The sequence below is a fragment of the Lampetra fluviatilis genome, chromosome 3, assembly GCF_964198595.1.
Source record: "Lampetra fluviatilis chromosome 3, kcLamFluv1.1, whole genome shotgun sequence".
In the NCBI taxonomy this organism is placed as follows: Eukaryota; Metazoa; Chordata; class Hyperoartia; order Petromyzontiformes; family Petromyzontidae; genus Lampetra; species Lampetra fluviatilis.
Window position 1 is genome coordinate 16,032,628 of NC_136277.1, and position 25,958 is coordinate 16,058,585.

General features: G+C 54.5%; 1 protein-coding gene across 1 annotated transcript; it reads right to left on the bottom strand.

Moving 5' to 3' along the window:
• Positions 1-10,082: 10,082 nt before the first annotated feature.
• On the bottom strand, positions 10,083-16,523 carry LOC144953322 (tax1-binding protein 3-like). Its single transcript, XM_078883890.1, has 4 exons — positions 16,450-16,523; positions 12,096-12,215; positions 11,633-11,710; positions 10,083-10,252 (listed from the first exon to the last, which is right to left on the bottom strand). Exons 1-4 carry the CDS (start codon positions 16,489-16,491, stop codon positions 10,112-10,114), a joined length of 381 nt encoding a protein of 126 aa, XP_078740016.1. The 5' UTR covers positions 16,492-16,523; the 3' UTR covers positions 10,083-10,111.
• Between the last annotated feature and the right edge of the window lie 9,435 nt (positions 16,524-25,958).

The window sequence follows — 25,958 nt, forward strand, 5'->3', positions numbered from 1 at the left end:
AGCGGAGTTTGTTTGTTGGAGCGTGGAGTGTTTGGGAGCGGAGTGTGTTTGTTGGAGCGTGGAGTGTTTGGGAGCGGAGTTTGTTTGTTGGAGCGTGGAGTGTTTGGGAGCGGAGTTTGTTTGTTGGAGCGTGGAGTGTTTGGGAGCGGAGTTTGTTTGTTGGAGCGTGGAGTGTTTGGGAGCGGAGTTTGTTTGTTGGAGCGTGGAGTGTTTGGGAGCGGAGTGTGTTTGTTAGAGCGTGGAGTGTTTGGGAGCGGAGTTTGTTTGTTGGAGCGTGGAGTGTTTGGGAGCGGAGTTTGTTTGTTGGAGCGTGGAGTGTTTGGGAGCGGAGTGTGTTTGTTAGAGCGTGGAGTGTTTGGGAGCGGAGTTTGTTTGTTGGAGCGTGGAGTGTTTGGGAGCGGAGTTTGTTTGTTGGAGCGTGGAGTGTTTGGGAGCGGAGTTTGTTTGTTAGAGCGTGGAGTGTTTGGGAGCGGAGTTTGTTTGTTGGAGCGTGGAGTGTTTGGGAGCGGAGTGTGTTTGTTGGAGCGTGGAGTGTTTGGGAGCGGAGTTTGTTTGTTGGAGCGTGGAGTGTTTGGGAGCGGAGTTTGTTTGTTGGAGCGTGGAGTGTTTGGGAGCGGAGTGTGTTTGTTAGAGCGTGGAGTGTTTGGGAGCGGAGTTTGTTTGTTGGAGCGTGGAGTGTTTGGGAGCGGAGTTTGTTTGTTGGAGCGTGGAGTGTTTGGGAGCGGAGTTTGTTTGTTGGAGCGTGGAGTGTTTGGGAGCGGAGTTTGTTTGTTAGAGCGTGGAGTGTTTGGGAGCGGAGTTTGTTTGTTGGAGCGTGGAGTGTTTGGGAGCGGAGTTTGTTTGTTAGAGCGTGGAGTGTTTGGGAGCGGAGTGTGTTTGTTGGAGCGTGGAGTGTTTGGGAGCGGAGTTTGTTTGTTGGAGCGTGGAGTGTTTGGGAGCGGAGTTTGTTTGTTGGAGCGTGGAGTGTTTGGGAGCGGAGTGTGTTTGTTGGAGCGTGGAGTGTTTGGGAGCGGAGTGTGTTTGTTGGAGCGTGGAGTGTTTGGGAGCGGAGTTTGTTTGTTGGAGCGTGGAGTGTTTGGGAGCGGAGTGTGTTTGTTGGAGCGTGGAGTGTTTGGGAGCGGAGTTTGTTTGTTGGAGCGTGGAGTGTTTGGGAGCGGAGTTTGTTTGTTGGAGCGTGGAGTGTTTGGGAGCGGAGTGTGTTTGTTTGAGCGTGGAGTGTTTGAGAGCGGAGTGTGTTTGTTGGAGCGTGGAGTGTTTGGGAGCGGAGTTTGTTTGTTGGAGCGTGGAGTGTTTGAGAGCGGAGTGTGTTTGTTGGAGCGTGGAGTGTTTGGGAGCGGAGTGTGTTTGTTGGAGCGTGGAGTGTTTGGGAGCGGAGTTTGTTTGTTGGAGCGTGGAGTGTTTGGGAGCGGAGTTTGTTTGTTGGAGCGTGGAGTGTTTGAGAGCGGAGTTTGTTTGTTTGAGCGTGGAGTGTTTGGGAGCGGAGTGTGTTTGTTGGAGCGTGGAGTGTTTGGGAGCGGAGTTTGTTTGTTGGAGCGTGGAATGTTTGGGAGCGGAGTTTGTTTGTTGGAGCGTGGAGTGTTTGGGAGCGGAGTTTGTTTGTTGGAGCGTGGAGTGTTTGGGAGCGGAGTTTGTTTGTTGGAGCGTGGAGTGTTTGGGAGCGGAGTTTGTTTGTGGGAGCGTGGAGTGTTTGGGAGCGGAGTTTGTTTGTTGGAGCGTGGAGTGTTTGGGAGCGGAGTTTGTTTGTTGGAGCGTGGAGTGTTTGGGAGCGGAGTTTGTTTGTTGGAGCGTGGAATGTTTGGGAGCGGAGTTTGTTTGTTGGAGCGTGGAATGTTTGGGAGCGGAGTTTGTTTGTTGGAGCGTGGAATGTTTGGGAGCGGAGTTTGTTTGTTGGAGCGTGGAGTGTTTGGGAGCGGAGTTTGTTTGTTGGAGCGTGGAGTGTTTGGGAGCGGAGTTTGTTTGTTGGAGCGTGGAGTGTTTGGGAGAGGAGTTTGTTTGTTGGAGCGTGGAGTGTTTGGGAGAGGAGTTTGTTTGTTGGAGCGTGGAGTGTTTGGGAGCGGAGTTTGTTTGTTGGAGCGTGGAGTGTTTGGGAGCGGAGTTTGTTTGTTGGAGCGTGGAGTGTTTGGGAGAGGAGTTTGTTTGTTGGAGCGTGGAATGTTTGGGAGCGGAGTTTGTTTGTTGGAGCGTGGAGTGTTTGGGAGCGGAGTTTGTTTGTTGGAGCGTGGAGTGTTTGGGAGAGGAGTTTGTTTGTTGGAGCGTGGAGTGTTTGGGAGAGGAGTTTGTTTGTTGGAGCGTGGAGTGTTTGGGAGCGGAGTTTGTTTGTTGGAGCGTGGAATGTTTGGGAGCGGAGTTTGTTTGTTGGAGCGTGGAGTGTTTGGGAGCGGAGTTTGTTTGTTGGAGCGTGGAGTGTTTGGGAGCGGAGTGTGTTTGTTGGAGCGTGGAGTGTTTGGGAGCGGAGTGTGTTTGTTGGAGCGTGGAGTGTTTGGGAGCGGAGTGTGTTTGTTGGAGCGTGGAGTGTTTGAGAGCGGAGTTTGTTTGTTGGAGCGTGGAGTGTTTGGGAGCGGAGTTTGTTTGTTGGAGCGTGGAATGTTTGGGAACGGAGTGTGTTTGTTGGAGCGTGGAGTGTTTGAGAGCGGAGTTTGTTTGTTGGAGCGTGGAGTGTTTGAGAGCGGAGTGTGTTTGTTGGAGCGTGGAGTGTTTGGGAGCGGAGTTTGTTTGTTGGAGCGTGGAATGTTTGGGAGCGGAGTGTGTTTGTTGGAGCGTGGAGTGTTTGGGAGCGGAGTTTGTTTGTTGGAGCGTGGAGTGTTTGGGAGCGGAGTTTGTTTGTTGGAGCGTGGAGTGTTTGGGAGCGGAGTGTGTTTGTTGGAGCGTGGAGTGTTTGGGAGCGGAGTGTGTTTGTTGGAGCGTGGAGTGTTTGGGAGCGGAGTGTGTTTGTTGGAGCGTGGAGTGTTTGGGAGCGGAGTGTGTTTGTTGGAGCGTGGAGTGTTTGGGAGCGGAGTTTGTTTGTTGGAGCGTGGAGTGTTTGGGAGCGGAGTGTGTTTGTTGGAGCGTGGAGTGTTTGGGAGCGGAGTTTGTTTGTTGGAGCGTGGAGTGTTTGAGAGCGGAGTTTGTTTGTTGGAGCGTGGAGTGTTTGGGAGCGGAGTTTGTTGGCGCATGGAATGTTTGGGAGCGGAGTGTGTTTGTTGGAGCGTGGAGTGTTTTGGGAGAGGCGTGTTTGTGTTGGCGCGTTGAGTGTTTGGAGTGTGCACGTGGAGAATGCGCGGGGAGCGTGTCGCGGCGTGTCGCGCATCGCATATCACGCGCCGTTCCCAACTCGCACCCCCCCCCCGCCCCCAGGGGACCTGGTGATACGCGGCGTTCTCTCCCTCTCGTCATCGTTGAGAGAACCGCACGGAGCCTGGCGCCAAGCGAGAATCCCTCCTCGGGGGGGGGGGGGGGGGGGCGCTTGGTCAGAACTCTTCCACGGCCGTCAGGCCCGCGGAGGAGAGACTCGTGTACCCAGCGCCGGTCCCGAGGCCACGCGAGGCCAGGCGAGGCCACGCGAGGCCAGGCGAGGCCACGCGAGGCCAGGCGAGGCCACGCGAGGCCAGGCGAGGCCACGCGAGGCCAGGCGAGGCCACGCGAGGCCACGCGAGGCCACGCGAGGCCACGCGAGGCCACGCGAGGCCACGCGAGGCCACGCGAGGCCAGGCGAGGCCAGGCGAGGCCACGCGAGGCCAGGCGAGGCCACGCGAGGCCAGGCGAGGCCACGCGAGGCCAGGCGAGGCCACGCGAGGCCACGCGAGGCCACGCGAGGCCACGCGAGGCCAGGCGAGGCCACGCGAGGCCAGGCGAGGCCAGGCGAGGCCACGCGAGGCCAGGCGAGGCCACGCGAGGCCACGCGAGGCCAGGCGAGGCCAGGCGAGGCCACGCGAGGCCACGCGAGGCCAGGCGAGGCCACGCGAGGCCACGCGAGGCCAGGCGAGGCCACGCGAGGCCAGGCGAGGCCAGGCGAGGCCAGGCGAGGCCAGGCGAGGCCACGCGAGGCCAGGCGAGGCCACGCGAGGCCACGCGAGGCCACGCGAGGCCAGGCGAGGCCAGGCGAGGCCACGCGAGGCCACGCGAGGCCAGGCGAGGCCAGGCGAGGCCACGCGAGGCCACGCGAGGCCAGGCGAGGCCACGCGAGGCCAGGCGAGGCCACGCGAGGCCAGGCGAGGCCAGGCGAGGCCCCAGGTGGGGATCGTTTGGTGCGGAGCGAGCGCGGCGTGAGGCGGCGTCTGCTGAGACTCCCCGGGGTTGTTTTGCTTTCGGATGCCGTCTCCGCCGCCTCTCTGCCAACGCCGGCCCCATGTTGTATGCACGGTGCACGGACGTGTGTATGTTGAAGTTCTTCTCGCGCCGGACGCAGCCAACCGCGCCAGTCGGAGGTGCGAGCGCTCTCGGCCGCCCTCTGCGTGAATTCTCGTGCGGCGTCCCAGAGTTTCATTCTCGCGGGAGCGGGCGGTGGGGGGGCATGACAACAACAACAACAAAGTGAAAGGGTGATTTCTGGCTTCCACCGAGCATCGAGGCCATTCCGTGGTCAGCTCACTGCACAGTCGCGCCGAGCCGCTGGTGGAACATCCTCATTCCTGTCACGTGTGGGGTGGGGGGGAGACGAGTCCACACAAGACATCCACTGCTGTCTTCCATCGTAAAGCGGTGCTCATTTTATAGACCCTGGAGGGATGATGGGCCGACTTGACCCACCGCCCAAACAGGGATGAGATCTCGAACAACAACAAAAAACCGCGTTTATGAACCGCGCGTGGGCCAGCTCAGCGGCTAGTGACTGAGTGAGATTCCTGGTCCAGGCTGTGTGTGAGCGGAACTTCGGTGCGGCGATTTAAAGGCTTCATCCGGGCCGGGAGGCTCGGTCCAGATTGGAAAACTAATTTGATTTAGAACTGCTTCTTGTGTTTAGTTTGTCCTTCCCCCACCCCCCGCACCTCCGATTAGCACAGCGGGCTACGTACGGTGTGAAAGAGGCTCAACATAGGTACATGCCGCCCAGAGATCGACACTGCCCATAGACTCAACGCTGCACCTCCGATTAGCACCGTTGGCTACGTACGGCGCGCAAGAAGTTCAACGTACATAGACCAATGAATGGTTCTTCACCTTTACTGCAGCCTGCACCCCTTTAGTTCTCAGTCATCCAAAAATAAAAAAATAAATAAAGTTGTACTTGCATGCCCGTGCTTCATTTGTGTGTTTTGATGATTTACCTTCTACAGAAATCTGACCATGGCTCTCATCCCCAGGGCATGCGTGCACCCCAAGTGAAGCACTACTGCCATAGACGAACACTGCTACCCATACACTCAACACTGCTACCCAGAGACTCAACACTGCTACCCATAGACTCAACACTGCTACCCATAGACTCATCACTGCTACCCATAGACTCAACACTGCTACCCATAGACTCAACACTGCTACCCATAGACTCATCACTGCTACCCATACACTCAACACTGCTACCCATACACTCAACACTGCTACCCATAGACTCAACACTGCTACCCAGAGACTCATCACTGCTACCCAGACTCAACACTGCTACCCAGAGACTCAACACTGCCCCATAGACTCATCACTGCCCCATAGACTCAACACTGCTACCCATAGACTCAACACTGCCCCATAGACTCATCACTGCCCCATAGACTCATCACTGCCCCATAGACTCAACACTGCTACCCATAGACTCAACACTGCTACCCATAGACTCAACACTGCTACCCATAGACTCAACACTGCCCATAGACTAACACCGCTACCCATAGACTCAACACTGCTACCCATAAACTCAACACTGCTACCCATAGACTCAACACTGCCCATAGACTAACACTGCTACCCATAGACTCAACACTGCTACCCATAGACTCAACACTGCCCATAGACTAACACTGCTACCCATAGACTAACACTGCTACCCATAGACTAACATTGCTACCCATAGACTCATCACTGCTACCCATAGACTCAACACTGCCCATAGACTAACACTGCTACCCATAGACTCATCACTGCTACCCATAGACTCAACACTGCTACCCATAGACTCAACACTGCTACCCATAGACTCAACACTGCTACCCATAGACTCAACACTGCTACCCATAGACTAACACTGCTACCCATAGACTCATCACTGCTACCCATAGACTCAACACTGCTACCCATAGACTCAACACTGCTACCCATAGACTCAACACTGCTACCCATAGACTAACACTGCTACCCATAGACTCAACACTGCCCATAGACCAACACAGCTACCCATAGACTCAACACTGCTACCCATAGACTCAACACTGCTACCCATAGACTCAACACTGCTACCCATACACTCAACACTGCTACCCATAAACTCAACACTGCTACCCATAGACTCAACACTGCTACCCATACACTCAACACTGCTACCCATAAACTCAACACTGCTACCCATAGACTCAACACTGCTACCCATAAACTCAACACTGCTACCCATAAACTCAACACTGCTACCCATAGACTCAACACTGCTACCCATACACTCAACACTGCTACCCATAGACTCAACACTACCCATAGACTCAACACTACCCATAGACTCAACACTGCTACCCATAAACTCAACACTGCTACCCATAGACTCAACACTGCACTTCCGATTGGCAACGTACACACTGACGTACATACGAAAGTGGCGAGTTCAGATCCTGAGACGTGGCTCCTCGTGATGACAGCCCCGCTCCATCTCCTCCGGGTGGTCCCGCCGGGGGTGGGGGGGTGGGGGGGGGCACGTGGCACTCTCGCGTCCCAGCACCGCGCACGACTCCTCTCCGACACGGACACGGCTACGAGGAGAAGCCACTTTCTATTGTTTATTTTAAGAACTTTTATTTAATAACACTGCTCGATACCGACCGGTTGAGATAAACACCCGACGTGGGAACGCCGATTCGGTGAAAACTGCAATGGGAGTGGGGGGGGTGGGGGAGTGGGGGAGTGGGGGAGTGGGGGGGGTGGGGGGGTGGGGGGGTGGGGGAGTGGGGGAGTGGGGGAGTGGGGGGGTGGGGGAGTGGGGGGGGGGGGTGGGGGGGGTGGGGGGGGTGGGGGAGTGGGGAGTGGGGGGGGGTGGGGGGGTGGGGGAGTGGGGGGGTGGGGAAGTGGGGGGGGGTGGGGGAGTGGGGGAGTGGGGAGTGGGGGGGGTGGGGGGGTGGGGGAGTGGGGAGTGGGGGGGTGGGGGAGTGGGGGGGGTGGGGGGGTGGGGGAGTGGGGAGTGGGGGGGTGGGGGAGTGGGGGGGGTGGGGGGAGTGGGGGGGTGGGGGGGTGGGGGAGTGGGGGGGGTGGGGGGGTGGGGGAGTGGGGGGGTGGGGGGGGTGGGGGAGTGGGGAGTGGGGGGGTGGGGGAGTGGGGAGTGGGGGGTGGGGGAGTGGGGGGGTGGGGGGGTGGGGGAGTGGGGGGGTGGGGGAGTGGGGAGTGCGGGGGTGGGGGAGTGGGGAGTGCGGGAGTGGGGAGTGGGGGGGTGGGGAGGTGGGGGGGTGGGGGGGTGGGGGGTGGGGGGGTGGGGGGTGGGGGAGTGGGGGGAGTGGGGGGGTGGGGGGGGTGGGGGGGAGGGCCATCCCCCACCGCCCCCCCAACGCGTTGAACAGAGGCCGCGTAAGAAGCGTCGCCTTGCGCTGCATAGGTGTGAGGGTGTGAGGGTGGGGGGTGGTGGAATACAAATCCGAGAGTTATAAAACCGGGTCGATCATTATAAAAAGGGGTACCGTCGATATAAAAAAGAAACTGCCTACACGGAGCGCTCGGTTGCAGAAAACTCGCGGGAAACGATTCGGGCGACCGCACACAACACCGTTGTGATGACGACAAGTCATGCTGCGCCGCTGCTGCTGCTGCTGCCACAAACGACTCGGCAATAGCGCGTCCATAACACTGTGGGGCCTTGAAAATAAAATGTAAAAAATATTCATATAAGATAGGTGACGTTTCGGCAAAGGGGCCTTCTTCACAACACACAGTTCGGTGTTCTTCCCCACACCCCGCACTGCAGATTAACACGGTCGGCTACGTAGACTAACACTGCCCATAGACTCAACACTGCCCATAGACTCAACACTGCCCACAGACTCAGCACTGCCCACAGACTCAACACTGCCCATAGACTCAACACTGCCCACAGACTCAGCACTGCCCATAGACTCAACACTGCCCATAGACTCAACACTGCCCACAGACTCAGCACTGCCCACAGACTCAACACTGCCCACAGACTCAACACTGCCCACAGACTCAACACTGCCCACAGTCTCAACACTGCCCACAGACTCAACACTGCCCACAGTCTCAACACTGCCCACAGTCTCAACACTGCCCACAGACTCAACACTGCCCACAGACTCAACACTGCCCACAGTCTCAACACTGCCCACAGACTCAACACTGCCCACAGACTCAACACTGCCCACAGACTCAACACTGCACCACAGACTCAACACTGCCCACAGTCTCAACACTGCCCATAGACTCAACACTGCCCACAGACTCAACACTGCCCACAGTCTCAACACTGCCCACAGTCTCAACACTGCCCACAGACTCAACACTGCACCACAGACTCAACACTGCCCACAGTCTCAACACTGCACCACAGACTCAACACTGCCCACAGTCTCAACACTGCCCACAGTCTCAACACTGCCCACAGACTCAACACTGCCCACAGACTCAACACTGCACCACAGACTCAACACTGCCCACAGTCTCAACACTGCACCATAGACTCAACACTGCCCATAGACTCAACACTGCCCACAGACTCAACACTGCCCATAGACTCAACACTGCACCATAGACTCAACACTGCCCACAGTCTCAACACTGCCCACAGTCTCAACACTGCCCACAGTCTCAACACTGCCCACAGACTCAACACTGTCTATAGACTCAACACTGCCCACAGACTCAACACTGCCCACAGACTCAACACTGCCCACAGACTCAACACTGCCCACAGACTCAACACTGCCCACAGACTCAACACTGCACCTCCACGTGATGTGAAGAAGGGACCGTTGGCCCTGAAACGTCATCACGGATTGCATACGTTTTTATTTTGTTTTCGAGTTTTTTTACCCTTGTGAGGATGATTTCCACTCGCGCAACTCTACCCCGCACACACGCACACACGCACACACGCGTGGCGCTCGTTCAGCGAGGGAACAACTCGGAGGCGCCAGGAGAAGGAAACAGCCATGGAGCTGGGAAGCAGCAGCAGCAACAGCAGCAGCCAAGCGTTGAGTCAGCACCAAATACCCCCCTCCCACCTCGCCCCAAGCTCTGCAGTCCTCTACATATCGTAAAGACGCAGCCGCCAACTGATGGGAGTGTAAACAACGTCACGCTCGTGACTGCTCTTCGTGTTTGGTTCGTTGACCTTCTTGTGCCTGCCGCACCTCCGACTCGCGCCGCCGCCTACGTACTGTGCAAAATCAGTTCAACGCACGTCCAACGTACACGCGTCCAACGTACACGCGTCCAACGTACACGCGTCGCGCAGCTCCGCAAACCTGCATAGGAGACGCCGAATCGATAAGACGCCGGCTGAGGAAACTGCATAAGTTACGCCGGACTCGGAAGACGACCTCTCGTTCAGCAGGCGCCGATTTGAATAAACCCGGCGCTACGTCCCGCCCCCCCCCGCCATCCCCCCCCCCCCCCACCGCGTCGGCAGCGCTGGGAATCGAACTCGGAGTCTGCAAGTCCGCGGCACCGGCAGCAGAGAGAGAGGGGGGGGTGGCGGAACGTCCGGTCCCATCCATTTGCGCACCTCGATAAACTGACATGGATTCTCTGTGGTCGGTCCCACCAGCCCCCCCCACTTCCGTGGCCTTACCCCTGAGATGCTGAGCCCTGCCCCACTGAGCCCTGCCCCACTGAGCCCTGCCCCACTGAGCCCTGCCCCACTGAGCCCTGCCCCACTGAGCCCTGCCCCACTGAGCCCTGCCCCACTGAGCCCTGCCCCACTGAGCCCTGCCCCACTGGGCCCTGCCCCACTGAGCCCTGCCCCCCCTTGCCCCCCCCCCCCGTGGCGCTGCCCTCACAGCATGTGCTGTGCGTGGCGCACGGCGGTCTGCAGCGAGCGCCGCGTCACCAGCAGCCGCACCACCTCCTCGCCCTGCTTGGTGAGCTTGCGGCGCGCCTGGTCGTGCGTCACCATCGTCATGTCCCAGCCGTTCACCTGCACCACCACCGCCACATCAACCCGCATCGTCACCCACCGCCACCACGACCACATCAACCCGCATCGTCACCCACCGCCACCACCACCACATCAACCCGCATCGTCACCCACCGCCACCACCGCCACATCAACCCGCATCGTCACCCACCGCCACCACGACCACATCAACCCGCATCGTCACCCACCACCACCACCCACCAAATGAACCCGCATCGTCACCCACGACGTCACCCACCACATCAACCCGCATCGTCACCCACGTCAAGTCCCAGCCGTTCACCTGCACCACCACCACCACATCAACCCGCATCGTCACCCACCGCCACCACCACCACATCAACCCGCATCGTCACCCACCGCCACCACCACCACATCAACCCGCATCGTCACCCACCACCACCACCCACCAAATGAACCCGCATCGTCACCCACGACGTCACCCACCACATCAACCCGCATCGTCACCCACGTCAAGTCCCAGCCGTTCACCTGCACCACCACCACCACATCAACCCGCATCGTTACCCACCGCCACTACCACCACATCAACCCGCATCGTCACCCACCGCCACCACCACCACATCAACCCGCATCGTCACCCACCGCCACTACCACCACATCAACCCGCATCGTCACCCACGACGTCACCCGCGACATGGCTGTGGTCGACGACATCATCACCGACAAACACGGGCAACATCGTAGCCACCATCACTGACACCACCGCCATCATCATCGACACCACCGCCATCATCGTCATCACTGACACGATCGCCATCATCATCACTGACACTATAGCCATCATCGTCATTGCCAACACCATCGCCATCATCGTCATTGCCAACACCATCGCCATCATCATCACTGACACGATCGCCATCATCATCACTGACACTATAGCCATCATCGTCATTGCCAACACCACCGCCATCATCATCATCATCACCGACACCACCGCCATCATCATCATCACTGACACTACAGCCATCATCATCACTGACACTATAGCCATCATCGTCATTGCCAACACCATCACCAATACCGTCACTGCTTTCGTCAAAGTCACTACCAACATCACCACCAACACCACCACCATCACCATGGTTACTCTCATCAACCGTCACAGTCACTACCATCACCACCACCACCTCCTCACCACCACCTCACCACCACCACCTCCTCACCACCACCTCACCACCACCTCCTCACCACCACCTCCTCACCACCACCTCACCACCACCACCTCACCACCACCTCACCACCACCACCTCCTCACCACCACCTCACCACCACCTCCTCACCACCACCTCACCACCACCTCACCACCACCACCTCCTCACCACCACCACCTCCTCACCACCACCACCACCTCCTCACCTGCATGATCTTGTCTCCCTCACGGAGGCCCGCCGCTTGAGCTGGCCCTCCCTGACTCACCCTGGTCACGTACACACCCTGCAAAGACAAAGATCCCCCGTGTAGCCTTTCAACAGACCGTTGGGACAAGTGCTGTTAGCGAGCAGCAGCAGCACCTACGGGAGGACGGGAGGCAGCGGGGAGACAGCGGAGAAAGGGGAGACAGCGGAGAAAGCGGGAGACGGGGAGACATGGGGAGACACGGGGGGAGACACGAGGGGAGACACGAGGGGAGACAGGGGGAGACACGAGGGGAGACACGAGGGGAGACAGGGGGAGACACGGGGAGACAGGGGGAGACACGGGAAGACAGCAGAGACACGGGGGGAGACACGGGGGGAGACACGGGGGGAGACAGCGGAGACAACGGGAGAGAGGGAGACACGGGGGGAGACACGGGGGGAGACACGGGGAGACGCTGCACCTTGTCCTTCTTGTCAAGCGAGTATGGGTTCTGCGCCGAGTCCTGGTCAATGCCGCCCCCGATGCTGAAGCCCAGGATGAGGTTCTCTCCCTGGCGCAGTTTGTGGATCTCAATCCGCTCCTGGGTACATCACCAACATCAACATCATCGTCACCGACAACTTCGACACCGTCAACATCACCGACAACTTCACCAACATCAACATCATCACCGACAACTTCACCAACATCAACATCATCATCACCGACAACTTCAACACCGTCAACATCATCACCGACAACTTCACCAACATCAACATCATCACCGACAACTTCACCAACATCAACATCATCATCACCGACAACTTCAACACCGTCAACATCACCGACAACTTCACCAACATCAACATCATCACCGACAACTTCACCAACATCAACATCATCATCACCGACAACTTCAACACCGTCAACATCACCGACAACTTCACCAACATCAACATCATCACCGACAACTTCACCAACATCAACATCATCATCACCGACAACTTCACCAACATCAACATCATCACCGACAACTTCACCAACATCAACATCATCATCACCGACAACTTCAACACCGTCAACATCACCGACAACTTCACCAACATCAACATCATCACCGACAACTTCACCAACATCATCATCACCGACAACTTCAACATCGTCAACATCACCGACAACTTCACCAACATCAACATCATCACCGACAACTTCACCAACATCAACATCATCATCACCGACAACTTCAACATCGTCAACATCACCGACAACTTCACCAACATCAACATCATCACCGACAACTTCACCAACATCAACATCATCATCACCGACAACTTCACCAACATCATCATCACCGACAACTTCAACATCGTCAACATCACCGACAACTTCACCAACATCAACATCATCACCGACAACTTCACCAACATCAACATCATCATCACCGACAACTTCAACACCGTCAACATCACCGACAACTTCACAAACATCAACATCATCACCGACAACTTCACCAACATCAACATCATCATCACCGACAACTTCAACACCGTCAACATCACCGACAACTTCACCAACATCAACATCATCACCGACAACTTCACCAACATCATCATCACCGACAACTTCAACACCGTCAACATCACCGACAACTTCACAAACATCAACATCATCACCGACAACTTCACCAACATCAACATCATCATCACCGACAACTTCAACACCGTCAACATCACCGACAACTTCACCAACATCAACATCATCACCGACAACTTCACCAACATCATCATCACCGACAACTTCAACACCGTCAACATCACCGACAACTTCACCAACATCAACATCATCACCGACAACTTCACCAACATCAACATCATCATCACCGACAACTTCAACACCGTCAACATCACCGACAACTTCACAAACATCAACATCATCACCGACAACTTCACCAACATCATCATCATCATCACCGACAACTTCAACATCGTCAACATCACCGACAACTTCACCAACATCATCATCATCATCACCGACAACTTCAACATCGTCAACATCACCGACAACTTCACCAACATCAACATCATCACCGACAACTTCACCAACATCAACATCATCATCACCGACAACTTCAACACCGTCAACATCACCGACAACTTCACAAACATCAACATCATCACCGACAACTTCACCAACATCAACATCATCATCACCGACAACTTCAACACCGTCAACATCACCGACAACTTCACCAACATCAACATCATCACCGACAACTTCACCAACATCATCATCACCGACAACTTCAACACCGTCAACATCACCGACAACTTCACAAACATCAACATCATCACCGACAACTTCACCAACATCAACATCATCATCACCGACAACTTCAACACCGTCAACATCACCGACAACTTCACCAACATCAACATCATCACCGACAACTTCACCAACATCATCATCACCGACAACTTCAACACCGTCAACATCACCGACAACTTCACCAACATCAACATCATCACCGACAACTTCACCAACATCAACATCATCATCACCGACAACTTCAACACCGTCAACATCACCGACAACTTCACAAACATCAACATCATCACCGACAACTTCACCAACATCATCATCATCATCACCGACAACTTCAACACCGTCAACATCACCGACAACTTCACCAACATCAACATCATCACCGACAACTTCACCAACATCATCATCACCGACAACTTCAACACCGTCAACATCACCGACAACTTCACCAACATCAACATCATCACCGACAACTTCACCAACATCAACATCATCATCACCGACAACTTCAACACCGTCAACATCACCGACAACTTCACCAACATCAACATCATCACTGACAACTTCACCAACATCATCATCACCGACAACTTCACCAACATCATCATCATCACCGACAACTTCAACACCGTCAACATCATCACAGACAACTTCACCAACATCATCATCATCACAGACAACTTCACCAACATCATCATCATCACCGACAACTTCACCAACATCATCATCATCATCACCGACAACTTCAACATCGTCAACACCGCCATCAACATCACCACCGCTAACATCAACACCGTCATGACCAACATCACCACCGCCAACATCATCATCATCACCGACAACTTCACCAACATCATCACCGACATCACCACCGCCAACATCATTAACGCCACCGACATCAACAACAACATCACCATCAACACCACCAACATCACGTATGTACGTTGAACTTCTTTCGCACTGTACGTAGCCAACCGTGATAATCGAAGGTTCCCACATCACCAACGCCAACATCAAGGACAAAGGTCCCCCGTGTAGCCTTGACAGACTGTCGGGGCAAGTGCTGTTAGCGAGTAGCAGCAGCAGCAGCAGCTATGAAGGCCGGCACTGTGGCACACGAGGGGGTGGGTGGCCAGCTCCCCAACATCGCCAACATCATCACCATCAACAACATCAACACTATCACCATCAACAACATCAACACTATCACCACCATCAACAACATCAACAACATCAACACCATCAACAACATCAACACCATCAACAACATCAACACCATCAACAACATCAACACTATCACCATCAACAACATCAACACAATCACCATCAACAACATCAACACTATCACCATCAACAACATCAACAACATCAACACTATCACCATCAACAACATCACCAACATCACCATCGCCAACATCAACATCAACAACATCAACACCATCAACAACATCAACACCATCACCATCAACAACATCAACACAATCACCATCAACAACATCAACACTATCACCATCAACATCAACAACATCAACAACATCAACACTATCACCATCAACAACATCACCAACATCACCATCGCCAACATCAACATCAACAACATCAACACCATCAACAACATCAACACTATCACCATCAACAACATCAACACAATCACCATCAACAACATCAACACTATCACCATCAACAACATCAACAACATCAACACTATCACCATCAACAACATCACCAACATCACCATCGCCAACATCAACAACATCAACAACATCAACACCATCAACAACATCAACACCATCACCATCAACAACATCAACAACATCACCATCAACAACATCAACACTATCACCATCAACAACATCAACACGATCACCACCACGACCACCACACCACCACCACCACACCATCACCACCACCATACCACCACCACCACCACGACCACCACACCACCACCAACACCACCACCACACCATCACCACCACACCATCACTACACCATCACGACCACACACCACACCACCACCACACCACCATCACCACCACCACACCACCACCACCGCCTCACCACCACACCACCATCACGACCACCACACCACCACACTACCACCACACCATCACCACCACCCCTACACCACCACCATCACCACACCATCACCACCATCACCACACCACCACCACACCACCGCTCACCACCACACCATCACGACCACCACACCACCACCATCACGAACACCACACCACCACACCATCACCACCACCCCCACACCATCACCACCACCACACCACCACCACACCATCACTACCACCATCACCACCACCCCCACACCATCACGACCACCACACCACCACCACCATCACCACCACCACCACACCATCACCACCACCCCCACACCACCACCACCACCACCACCACACCATTACCACCACCACCACACCATCACCACCACCCCCACACCACCACCACCACCACACCATTACCACCACCACCACACCATCACCACCACCATCACCACCGCTCACCACCACTGTGGTGACGGGATCTCCCGGCGCGAAGGAAGCCATGGCGACGTGACGCCATCCACGCGGCGATTACGTCATCAACATCTGCACCGTGTACATGACGCAATCAGCGCGGCGACATCGGCGTGACGTCATCGGTGTCTCTGATATCAGAATATATTCAGAACTGGAGGAATCCGATGATCTACCCGGCAATTTTTTTTTCTACAGATGTCCAGTAAGGGGGCAGGCCATAATGGTACAACAAACAATGCAAAAACACGATAGGGGTGCAAAGTATAGAAAAGGTGAATAACTTTCAAATGTTTACGCGCATAAAACTCAACTGTGTTTTGTTATCTTGCCAGGTCAGGCCCACTGAGCCATTAACTTGTTTTTCAGAAGCGACCTGTTTATCACAAATGACAGCTTGACAAAGTCATCTACCATGCGGAAAGCCATAGCAGCAAAAATAATCTAAATAATCTAAATAAGCTAAATGCAATTTTCTAAATGTGGAGGGAAACTTGGACATTCTGAGCCCCTTTAGAGAGACACCCAGACCCAGGGCTTGGGATTGAACCCAGGTATTCAGTGACATGGGAAAGGCTATTATGAACTCCCTGAGAGAGACACCCAGACCCAGGGCTGGGACTTGAACCCAGGAATGCTGTGTCCCTGACAAGGCCATTATGAACCCCCCTGAGAGAGACACCCAGACCCAGGGCTTGGGCTTGAACCCAGGTTTTCAATGACATGGGAAAGGCCATTATGAACTCCCTGAGAGAGACACCCAGACCCCTGGCTGGGACTTGAATCAGGTTGCCGTGTCTCTGACAAGGCGAGTTTGACTCGGTGACTTTGACGTGGCCATAATGAACCAGGCCTGACCTGGCCAGCATGAACCACTCGGACGAGGCTAACAGAGCAACGTCACCCGCGGTGGAGAGGAGATGTTGACTACCTCGCCTGGTATACAGGATGTGGTGGGTTCGATCCAAAACCCTGACGATGCCTGCTGTATATTTGGAGTTTGCGTGTCTCTCTCATCATCATCATCATCATCACGGTGGCTAGGAGATGTTAACTACCTCGCCTGGTATACAGGAGGTGGTGGGTTCGATCCCAAACCCTGACAGATTTTCCTCCGGTTTTTCCCTCCACGTTTCGAATCAACATCACCCGTTTAAAGAATTTGGCTGATTTAAATGTCCACGTGATGATGACGAGACACTTCGTTGAGCTATCGTTTGTGATAGCCAGGTCGCGTCTAAAAAAATAACAATTATGTAGCTCAGTGGGGCCTTACCTGGTAAAGTAAAATTAATTTTGTATACTCTTTGGGTCTTTCGATCAAGTGACTTAAATAGAAAAAAATAGATCACGACGTTTCGATCGCAACACAAGCAATCGTCTCGTGTTGCGATCGAAACGTCGTGATATATTATTTTCTATGAATTCCCGCAGTCACAAAAGCTTTAAATCAAGATGGAATTTTTACTTCAATTTTTACTTTAAACTTTCGTGCCCGCAGGAATTCACATTTACGCTTCATTCGGTAAAGTCACGTACATATAATTTTTTGTTAATTAATTTAAATTACAAATAAAAGCAAAAACCCACGACGTTTCGATCGCAACACAATAATAGTTTGTCTTTTTATCGCGTTGTCGTTGCCCGCGATACCGCGTCTCGACAGCAGAGGGGAGCAGAGACACGGGGGTGGTGAGCGGGGTGAGGGGCCAGGTGGGCAACGTTGAACTTCTTTCGCACCGTACTGAGGGCGAGAGTTGTGGGGAGTGGTGCAGGTGGGAGTTTGATGAGGAGCAGGGAGGCGGCGGGGGGGTGAGTGGTTTACGCGTGCGATGTGGCGTGCACATTTCCGTGGGGGATATTGAGTGAGTTGTGTGTCGTGGTGGGTGAGGAGGTGATCTGTCGCTGGGGTGAGGTGAGCGTTACGCGAGTGAGGGGTGTTATGGAGGTGAGGGGTGAGGTGTCCGTAGGTGAGGTTAGTGAGGGTCGTAGTGGCGAGCCGTACGTTATGAGAGCGAGGCGTGTACCATGTTGGTGAGCTGTTATTGGGGTGAGGGGCTGTTGCGGGAGTAAGGTGAGTGTCGTGGTGGTGAGGGTCAGTGTCATTGAGGTGAGTGTCGTGGTGGTGAGGGTCAGTGTCATTGAGGTGAGTGTGGTGGTGGTGAGGGTCAGTGTCATTGAGGTGAGTGTCGTGGTGGTGGTGAGGGTCAGTGTCATTGAGGTGAGTGTGGTGGTGGTGAGGGTCAGTGTCATTGAGGTGAGTGTCGTGGTGGTGAGGGTGAGTGTCATTGAGGTGAGTGTCGTGGTGGTGGTCAGTGTCATTGAGGTGAGTGTCGTGGTGGTGAGGGTCAGTGTCATTGAGGTGAGTGTCGTGGTGGTGGTAGTGAGGGCTACTGTGGTGGGGTTGTGAATCCACGAACGTGACGACTGAACCGTGAGTGAAAGGTCGTCTCGTATTGGCCACGTGGTGTTGGGGTGAGGATGGAGGGTTTCGGGTGAATTTTCGTGGTGGTGGTGGTGAGTTGTAGGTCACTGGGGGTGGGGTGGGGGGGGTCACGAGGAGGGAGGGGTGAAATCGATAGATCCAATAACCGAGCAATTTGCCACCAATAATTGGTGGCGCTAATTGCACGGGTCGAGGGCTCATTACTTGAGGTCATTAGCCGCCCCGCTGGGCTGGTGGCCACGGCTCCTGCAGCCACCAGCGTCTCATGGAGACGCCAGAGATTTGTGTCGCCCGCACAAAGGCGCCTCTTGGCGTTTGTTTTTAGCTGATTTGCTCGATCCACTGCTGGAGGAGGGCCTGCTCGCCGCAACGCGGGCCTTCAGACGTTGTTGTGGTGGTGTTGTGGTGGTTGTTGTTGTTGTGGTGGTGGTGTTGTGGTGGTGTTGTGGTGGTGGTGGTGTTGTTATTGTGGTGGTGATGTTGTGGTGGTTGTGGTGATGTTGTGGTGGTGGTGATGTTGATTGGTGATGTTATTGTGATGATGTTGTGGTGTTGTTGTGGTGGTGATGTTGTTGTTGTTGTGGTGATTTTGTGGTGATTTTGTGGTGATGTTGTTGTGGTGATGTTGTTGTGGTGTTGATGTTGGTTGGTGATGCTGTTGTTGTGGTGATGTTGTTGTGGTGATGTTGTGGTGGTGATGTTGTTGTGGTGTTGTTGTGGTGATGTTGTGGTGATGTTGTTGTGGTGATGTTGTGGCGATGTTGTGGTGTTGTGGTGATGTTGTTGTGGTGATGTTGTTGTGGTGATGTTGTTGTGGTGTTGTTGTGGTGGTGATGTGGTGGTGATGTTGTGGTGGTGATGTTGTGGTGGTGATGTGGTGGTGATGTTGTGGTGGTGATGTGGTGGTGATGTTGTGGTGATGTTGTGGTGGTGATGTTGTGGTGGTGATGTTGTGGTGGTGATGTGGTGGTGATGTGGTGGTGATGTTGTGGTGTTGTTGTTGTGGTGTTGTGGTGATGTTGTGGTGGTGATGTTGTGGTGATGTTGTGGTGATGTTGTGGTGGTGATGTTGTGGTGGTGATGTGGTGGTGATGTGGTGGTGATGTTGTGGTGATGTTGTGGTGGTGATGTGGTGGTGATGTGGTGGTGATGTTGTGGTGTTGTTGTTGTGGTGTTGTGGTGATGTTGTGGTGGTGATGTTGTGGTGATGTTGTGGTGATGTTGTGGTGGTGATGTTGTGGTGATGTTGTTGTGGTGGTGATGTTGTGGTGATGTTGTGGTGATGTTGTGGTGGTGATGTTGTGGTGATGTTGTTGTGGTGGTGATGTTGTGGCGATGCTGTGGTGATGTTGTGGTGGTGATGTGGTGGTGATGTGGTGGTGATGTTGTGGTGTTGTTGTTGTGGTGTTGTGGTGATGTTGTGGTGGTGATGTTGTGGTGATGTTGTTGTTGTGATGTTGTTGTGGTGGTGATGTTGTGGTGGTGATGTTGTGGCGATGTTGTGGTGTTGTTGTTGTGATGATGTTGTGGTGATGTTGTGGTGGCGATGTTGTGGTGATGTTGTTGTTGTGATGTTGTTGTGGTGGTGATGTTGTGGTGGTGATGTTGTGGCGATGTTGTGGTGTTGTTGTTGTGGTGATGTTGTGGTGGTGATGTTGTGGTGGTGATGTTGTTGTGGTGATTTTGTGGTGATGTTGTTGTGGTGGTGATGTTGTGGCGATGCTGTGGTGTTGTTGTTGTGGTGATGTTGTGGTGGTGATGTTGTGGCGATGCTGTGGTGTTGTGGTGATGTTGTGGTGATGTTGTTGTGGTGTTGATGTTGGTTGGTGATGCTGTTGTTGTGGTGATGTTGTGGTGGTGATGTTGTGGTGATGATGTTGTGGCGATGTTGTGGTGTTGTGGTGATGTTGTTGTGGTGATGTTGTTGTGGTGATGTTGTGGTGGTGGTGGTGGTGATGTTGTGGCGATGTTGTGGTGTTGTGGTGATGTTGTTGTGGTGATGTTGTTGTGGTGATGTTGTGGTGGTGATGTTGTGGTGGTGATGTGGTGGTGATGTTGTGGTGGTGATGTTGTTGTGGTGTTGATGTTGGTTGGTGATGCTGTTGTTGTGGTGATGTTGTTGTGGTGATGTTGTGGTGGTGATGTTGTGGCGATGTTGTGGTGTTGTGGTGATGTTGTTGTGGTGATGTTGTGGTGGTGATGTTGTGGTGATGTTGTGGTGATGTTGTGGTGGTGATGTTGTGGTGATGTTGTGGTGTTGTTGTTGTGGCGATGTTGTGGTGGTGATGTTGTGGTGATGTTGTGGTGATGTTGTGGTGGTGATGTTGTGGTGGTGATGTTGTGGTGGTGATGTTGTGGTGGTGATTTTGTGGTGATGTTGTGGTGATGTTGTGGTGATGTTGTGGTGATGTTGTGGTGTTGTTGTTGTGGCGATGTTGTGGTGATGTTGTGGTGGTGATGTTGTTGTGGTGGTTGTTGTTGTGGTGGTGTTGTGGTGATGTTGTGGTGGTGATGTTGTGGTGGTGATGTGGTGGCGATGCTGTGGTGATGTTGTTGTGGTGATGTTGTGGTGGTGATGGCTCGGTTTTAGTGGTGGTTGGTGGCTTATATTTAAATTTCCACCGCGCGTGTACACACACACACACGTACACACTGACACGTTTATCTGAATCGGTTTTGGGCGTCCCCTAGGTCAACTCAGCCTCAAACGAGGACCTGTGTAAACATCGCCACTGGGAGAGACAAAGGCGGCCGGGCCACCCACCCCCTCGTGTGCCACCGTGGCGGCCTTCATAGGTCTCGCTAACAGCACTTGCCCCAACAGTCTGGTAGAGGCTACACGGGGGATCTTTGTCTTTGTCTCCTTCATAGGTGCCGCTGCTCCTCGCTAATAGCACTTGCCCCAACAGTCTGTTAGAGGCTACACGGGGGATCTTTGTCTTTGTCTCCTTCATAGGCGCTGCTGCTGCTACTCGCTAACAGCACTTGCCCCGACAGTCTGTTAGAGGCTACACGGGGGATCTTTGTCTTTGTCTCCTTCACAGGTGCTGCTGCTCCTCGCTAATAGCACTTGCCCCGACAGTCTGTTAGAGGCTACACGGGGGAGCTTTGTCTTTGTCTCCTTCATAGGCGCTGCTGCTACTCGCTAACAGCACTTGCCCCGACAGTCTGTTAGAGGCTACACGGGGGATCTTTGTCTTTGTCTCCTTCACAGGTGCTGCTGCTCCTCGCTAATAGCACTTGCCCCGACAGTCTGTTAGAGGCTACACGGGGGAGCTTTGTCTTTGTCTCCTTCATAGGCGCTGCTGCTACTCGCTAACAGCACTTGCCCCGACAGTCTGTCAGAGGCTACACGGGGGATCTTTGTCTTTGTTGCGTGCCTCGCCTGTGAAGAGCAGGCGGCATCGTCGTTCGCAGTTGTCGATGTGGCCACGGGGCTGCTGATGAGACTCAACGCGAGTTGAAACCCCACGTGGGCAGCACTGCCCCTGACAGCACTGCCCCTGACAGCACTGCCCCTGACAGCACTGCCCCTGACAGCACTGCCCCTGACAGCACTGCCCCTGACAGCACTGCCCCTGACAGCACTGCCCCTGACAGCACTGCCCCTGACAGAGCCAATCGTGTTGCTTTATGGGGTATTTGAGTAGCCGCTTGTTTGTGTATATGTTGCGACTGGTAACTGCTGCTGGCTCGGAGCTTTCTCTCAATGGGATCCCTTGTTGTGAGCTTGTGTGGGGAAAGGTGGGGGGGGGGAAAGCGGTGGCGCAGCGGTTAGCGCGCCTTGCGCTACGAACCCGGTGCAGAGATCCGAGTTCGATTCCCGCTCACGGAACCCACCAACGCCAACACCAATGACGGCGATTATCTGAACCGGTCCTGGTGAGACTCCTCTTCCAGGTCGACTCAGCCCTAAAAAAATGAGTGCATGTAAACATCCCATAGACTCAACACTGCCCATAGACTCAACACTGCCCCATAGACTCAACACTGCCCATAGACTCAACACTGCCCCATAGACTCAACACTGCCCATAGACTCAACACTGCCCCATAGACTCAACACTGCCCCATAGACTCAACACTGCCCCATAGACTCAACACTGCCCATAGACTCAACACTGCCCATAGACTCAACACTGCCCCATAGACTCAACACTGCCCCATAGACTCAACACTGCACCATAGACTCAACACTGCCCCATAGACTCAACACTGCACCATAGACTCAACACTGCACCATAGACTCAACACTGCCCATAGACTCAACACTGCACCATAGACTCAACACTGCCCCATAGACTCAACACTGCCCATAGACTCAACACTGCCCCATAGACTCAACACTGCCCATAGACTCAACACTGCCCATAGACTCAACACTGCCCCATAGACTCAACACTACCCATAGACTCAACACTGCACCATAGACTCAACACTGCCCCATAGACTCAACACTGCCCATAGACTCAACACTGCCCATAGACTCAACACTACCCATAGACTCAACACTGCCCATAGACTCAACACTGCCCATAGACTCAACACTGCCCATAGACTCAACACTACCCATAGACTCAACACTGCCCATAGACTAAACACTGCCCATAGACTCAACACTGCACCATAGACTCAACACTACCCATAGACTCAACACTACCCATAGACTCAACACTGCCCATAGACTCAACACTGCCCATAGACTCAACACTGCCCATAGACTCGTGTGTTGAGTCTATGGTGCAGTGTTGAGTCTATGGGGCAGTGTTGAGTCTATGGGCGCGGTTGGCCACGTACGGTGCGAACGAAGTCCACCACACGCATGCATCGCCACGAGGGAGACAAAGGCGGCCGGGAGTGGCGCTGCCCCACACTGGCGCGACGTGGCGACCTTCCTGAAGGCCCCTCAGCAGTTCCGTGCTGCGCTGCTGGAGTCTTCGTCTGTGTCGATGGCACCCATTTTGCCCCTCGAGTGGGATTTAATTTGGAACGCCGCTGACATTTCCCGTGTTTACGGTGAAGCTTGGGGCATGCTGGGGGGGGGGGGGCAGCGGGGGGGGGCAGCGGGGGGGGCAGCGGGGGGGGGGGGCGATCGATGGACCTTAATGGCCAAAGAGCGTGGTCTCCGCGGTCGATGTCTCAGTGGGGAGATCGTGGCCTTTAGCGCACGCAACGATTATCCACTCAGCGCAAACGAGATGCTGGGTCCGGCAGCGGGGGGGGGGGGTTAGACTCGGGGGTCAGGGCTGGGAGGGGGGGGCTAGGATTAGTGTGTGTGGGGGGGGGGCGGGGTGTTGAGGTCAGGGGTGAGGATCAGGTAGGGTTGAGGGGTAGAGATTGGGGGTAGGGAGAGAGAGAGGGAGAGAGGGGTTGTATCCAGGTCAGGGGTGAGGATCAGGTAGGGTTGAGGGGTAGAGACTGGGGGTAGGGAGAGGGAGAGAGGGCTTGTATCCAGGTCAGGGGTGGAGGTGCGACGAGGGGTAGAGTCCAGGGGGAAATGATCAGATAGAAAGAGCTGAGGGGTAGAGATTGGAGGTACGGGAGAGAGAGAGAGAGAGATGTCGTGTTCAGCTTAGCTCGTGGTGGACGGGGTAAAGTTATAGTTCTGGCTGTCGCCTGATGAAGGCGGTTGTAATCACCAGCGAAACGTCGAAACTCGAATTTCAAATGTTGTGTGTTTTACTCTGCAACGCACACGCGGCGTGTGCTGTCACGGCCACGTGCTGTTGACGCGACTACCCCCAAACTAGTTGGCTGCGTCGGGTGGTGGCGGGTTTGACGACACACATTTATATTGACGCGATCCTACCCCCCCCCCCCCCCCCGCATAAAAAAACCCCTCTATTATTGATAATATTTCTCGCGAAAGCCCTACCACGGGTTAAACCGAGAGTGAGTAAGGTTGGAGGTGGTGTGGTAGGGGGCAGGGGGTAGGGGGCAGGGGGTAGGGGGCAGGGGGTCGGGGCAGGGGGTAGGGGGCAGGGGGTGGAGCGGTCCCCGAGGGCACGGCGACTCGACGTCACGCCGCGAGATGTAATACGTCCGGTTGAGTTTGAAGGCGTCGGGGGGGGGGGCGGGACCCGCACCCCCCCCCCTCTCCCCATAGACGGCTCTGGGTTAGAGGAAATGAGTAAGAAAGTGGATTGGAGTGCGGTAAAGCATGAGAGCGGAGGAGTGTGAGAGGGTGGAGTGAGAGGGTGGAGTGAGAGGGTGGAGTGAGAGGGTGGAGTGAGAGGGTGGAGTGAGTGAGTGGAGTGAGAGTGTGGAGTGAGAGAGTGGAGTGAGAGGGTGGAGTGAGAGGGTGGAGTGAGAGAGTGGAGTGAGAGGGTGGAGTGAGAGAGTGGAGTGAGAGGGTGGAGTGAGAGGGTGGAGTGAGAGAGTGGAGTGAGTGAGTGGAGTCAGAGTGTGGAGTGAGTGTGAGAGGGTGGAGTGAGAGGGTGGAGTGAGAGTGGAGTGAGTGAGTGGAGTGAGAACGGAGGAGTGTGAGAGAGTGGAGTGAGAGGGTGGAGTGAGAGGGTGGAGTGAGAGGGTGGAGTGAGAGGGTGGAGTGAGAGGGTGGAGTGAGTGAGTGGAGTCAGAGGGTGGAGTGAGAGTGGAGTGAGTGTGAGAGAGTGGACTGAGAGGGTGGAGTGAGAGGGTGGAGTGAGAGGGTGGAGTGAGAGGGTGGAGTGAGAGGGTGGAGTGAGAGGGTGGAGTGAGAGGGTGGAGTGAGAGGGTGGAGTGAGAGTGGAGTGAGTGAGTGGAGTGAGAACGGAGGAGTGTGAGAGAGTGGACTGAGAGGGTGGAGTGAGAGGGTGGAGTGAGAGGGTGGATTGAGAGGGTGGAGTGAGAGGGTGGAGTGAGAGGGTGGAGTGAGAGGGTGGAGTGAGAGGGTGGAGTGAGAGTGGAGTGAGTGAGTGGAGTGAGTGGAGTGAGTGAGTGGAGTGAGAACGGAGGAGTGTGAGAGAGTGGAGTGAGAGGGTGGAAGTGAGAGGGTGGAGTGAGAGGGTGGAGTGAGAGTGGATGTGAGTGAGTGGAGTGAGTGAGTGGAGTGAGAACGGAGGGAGTGTGAG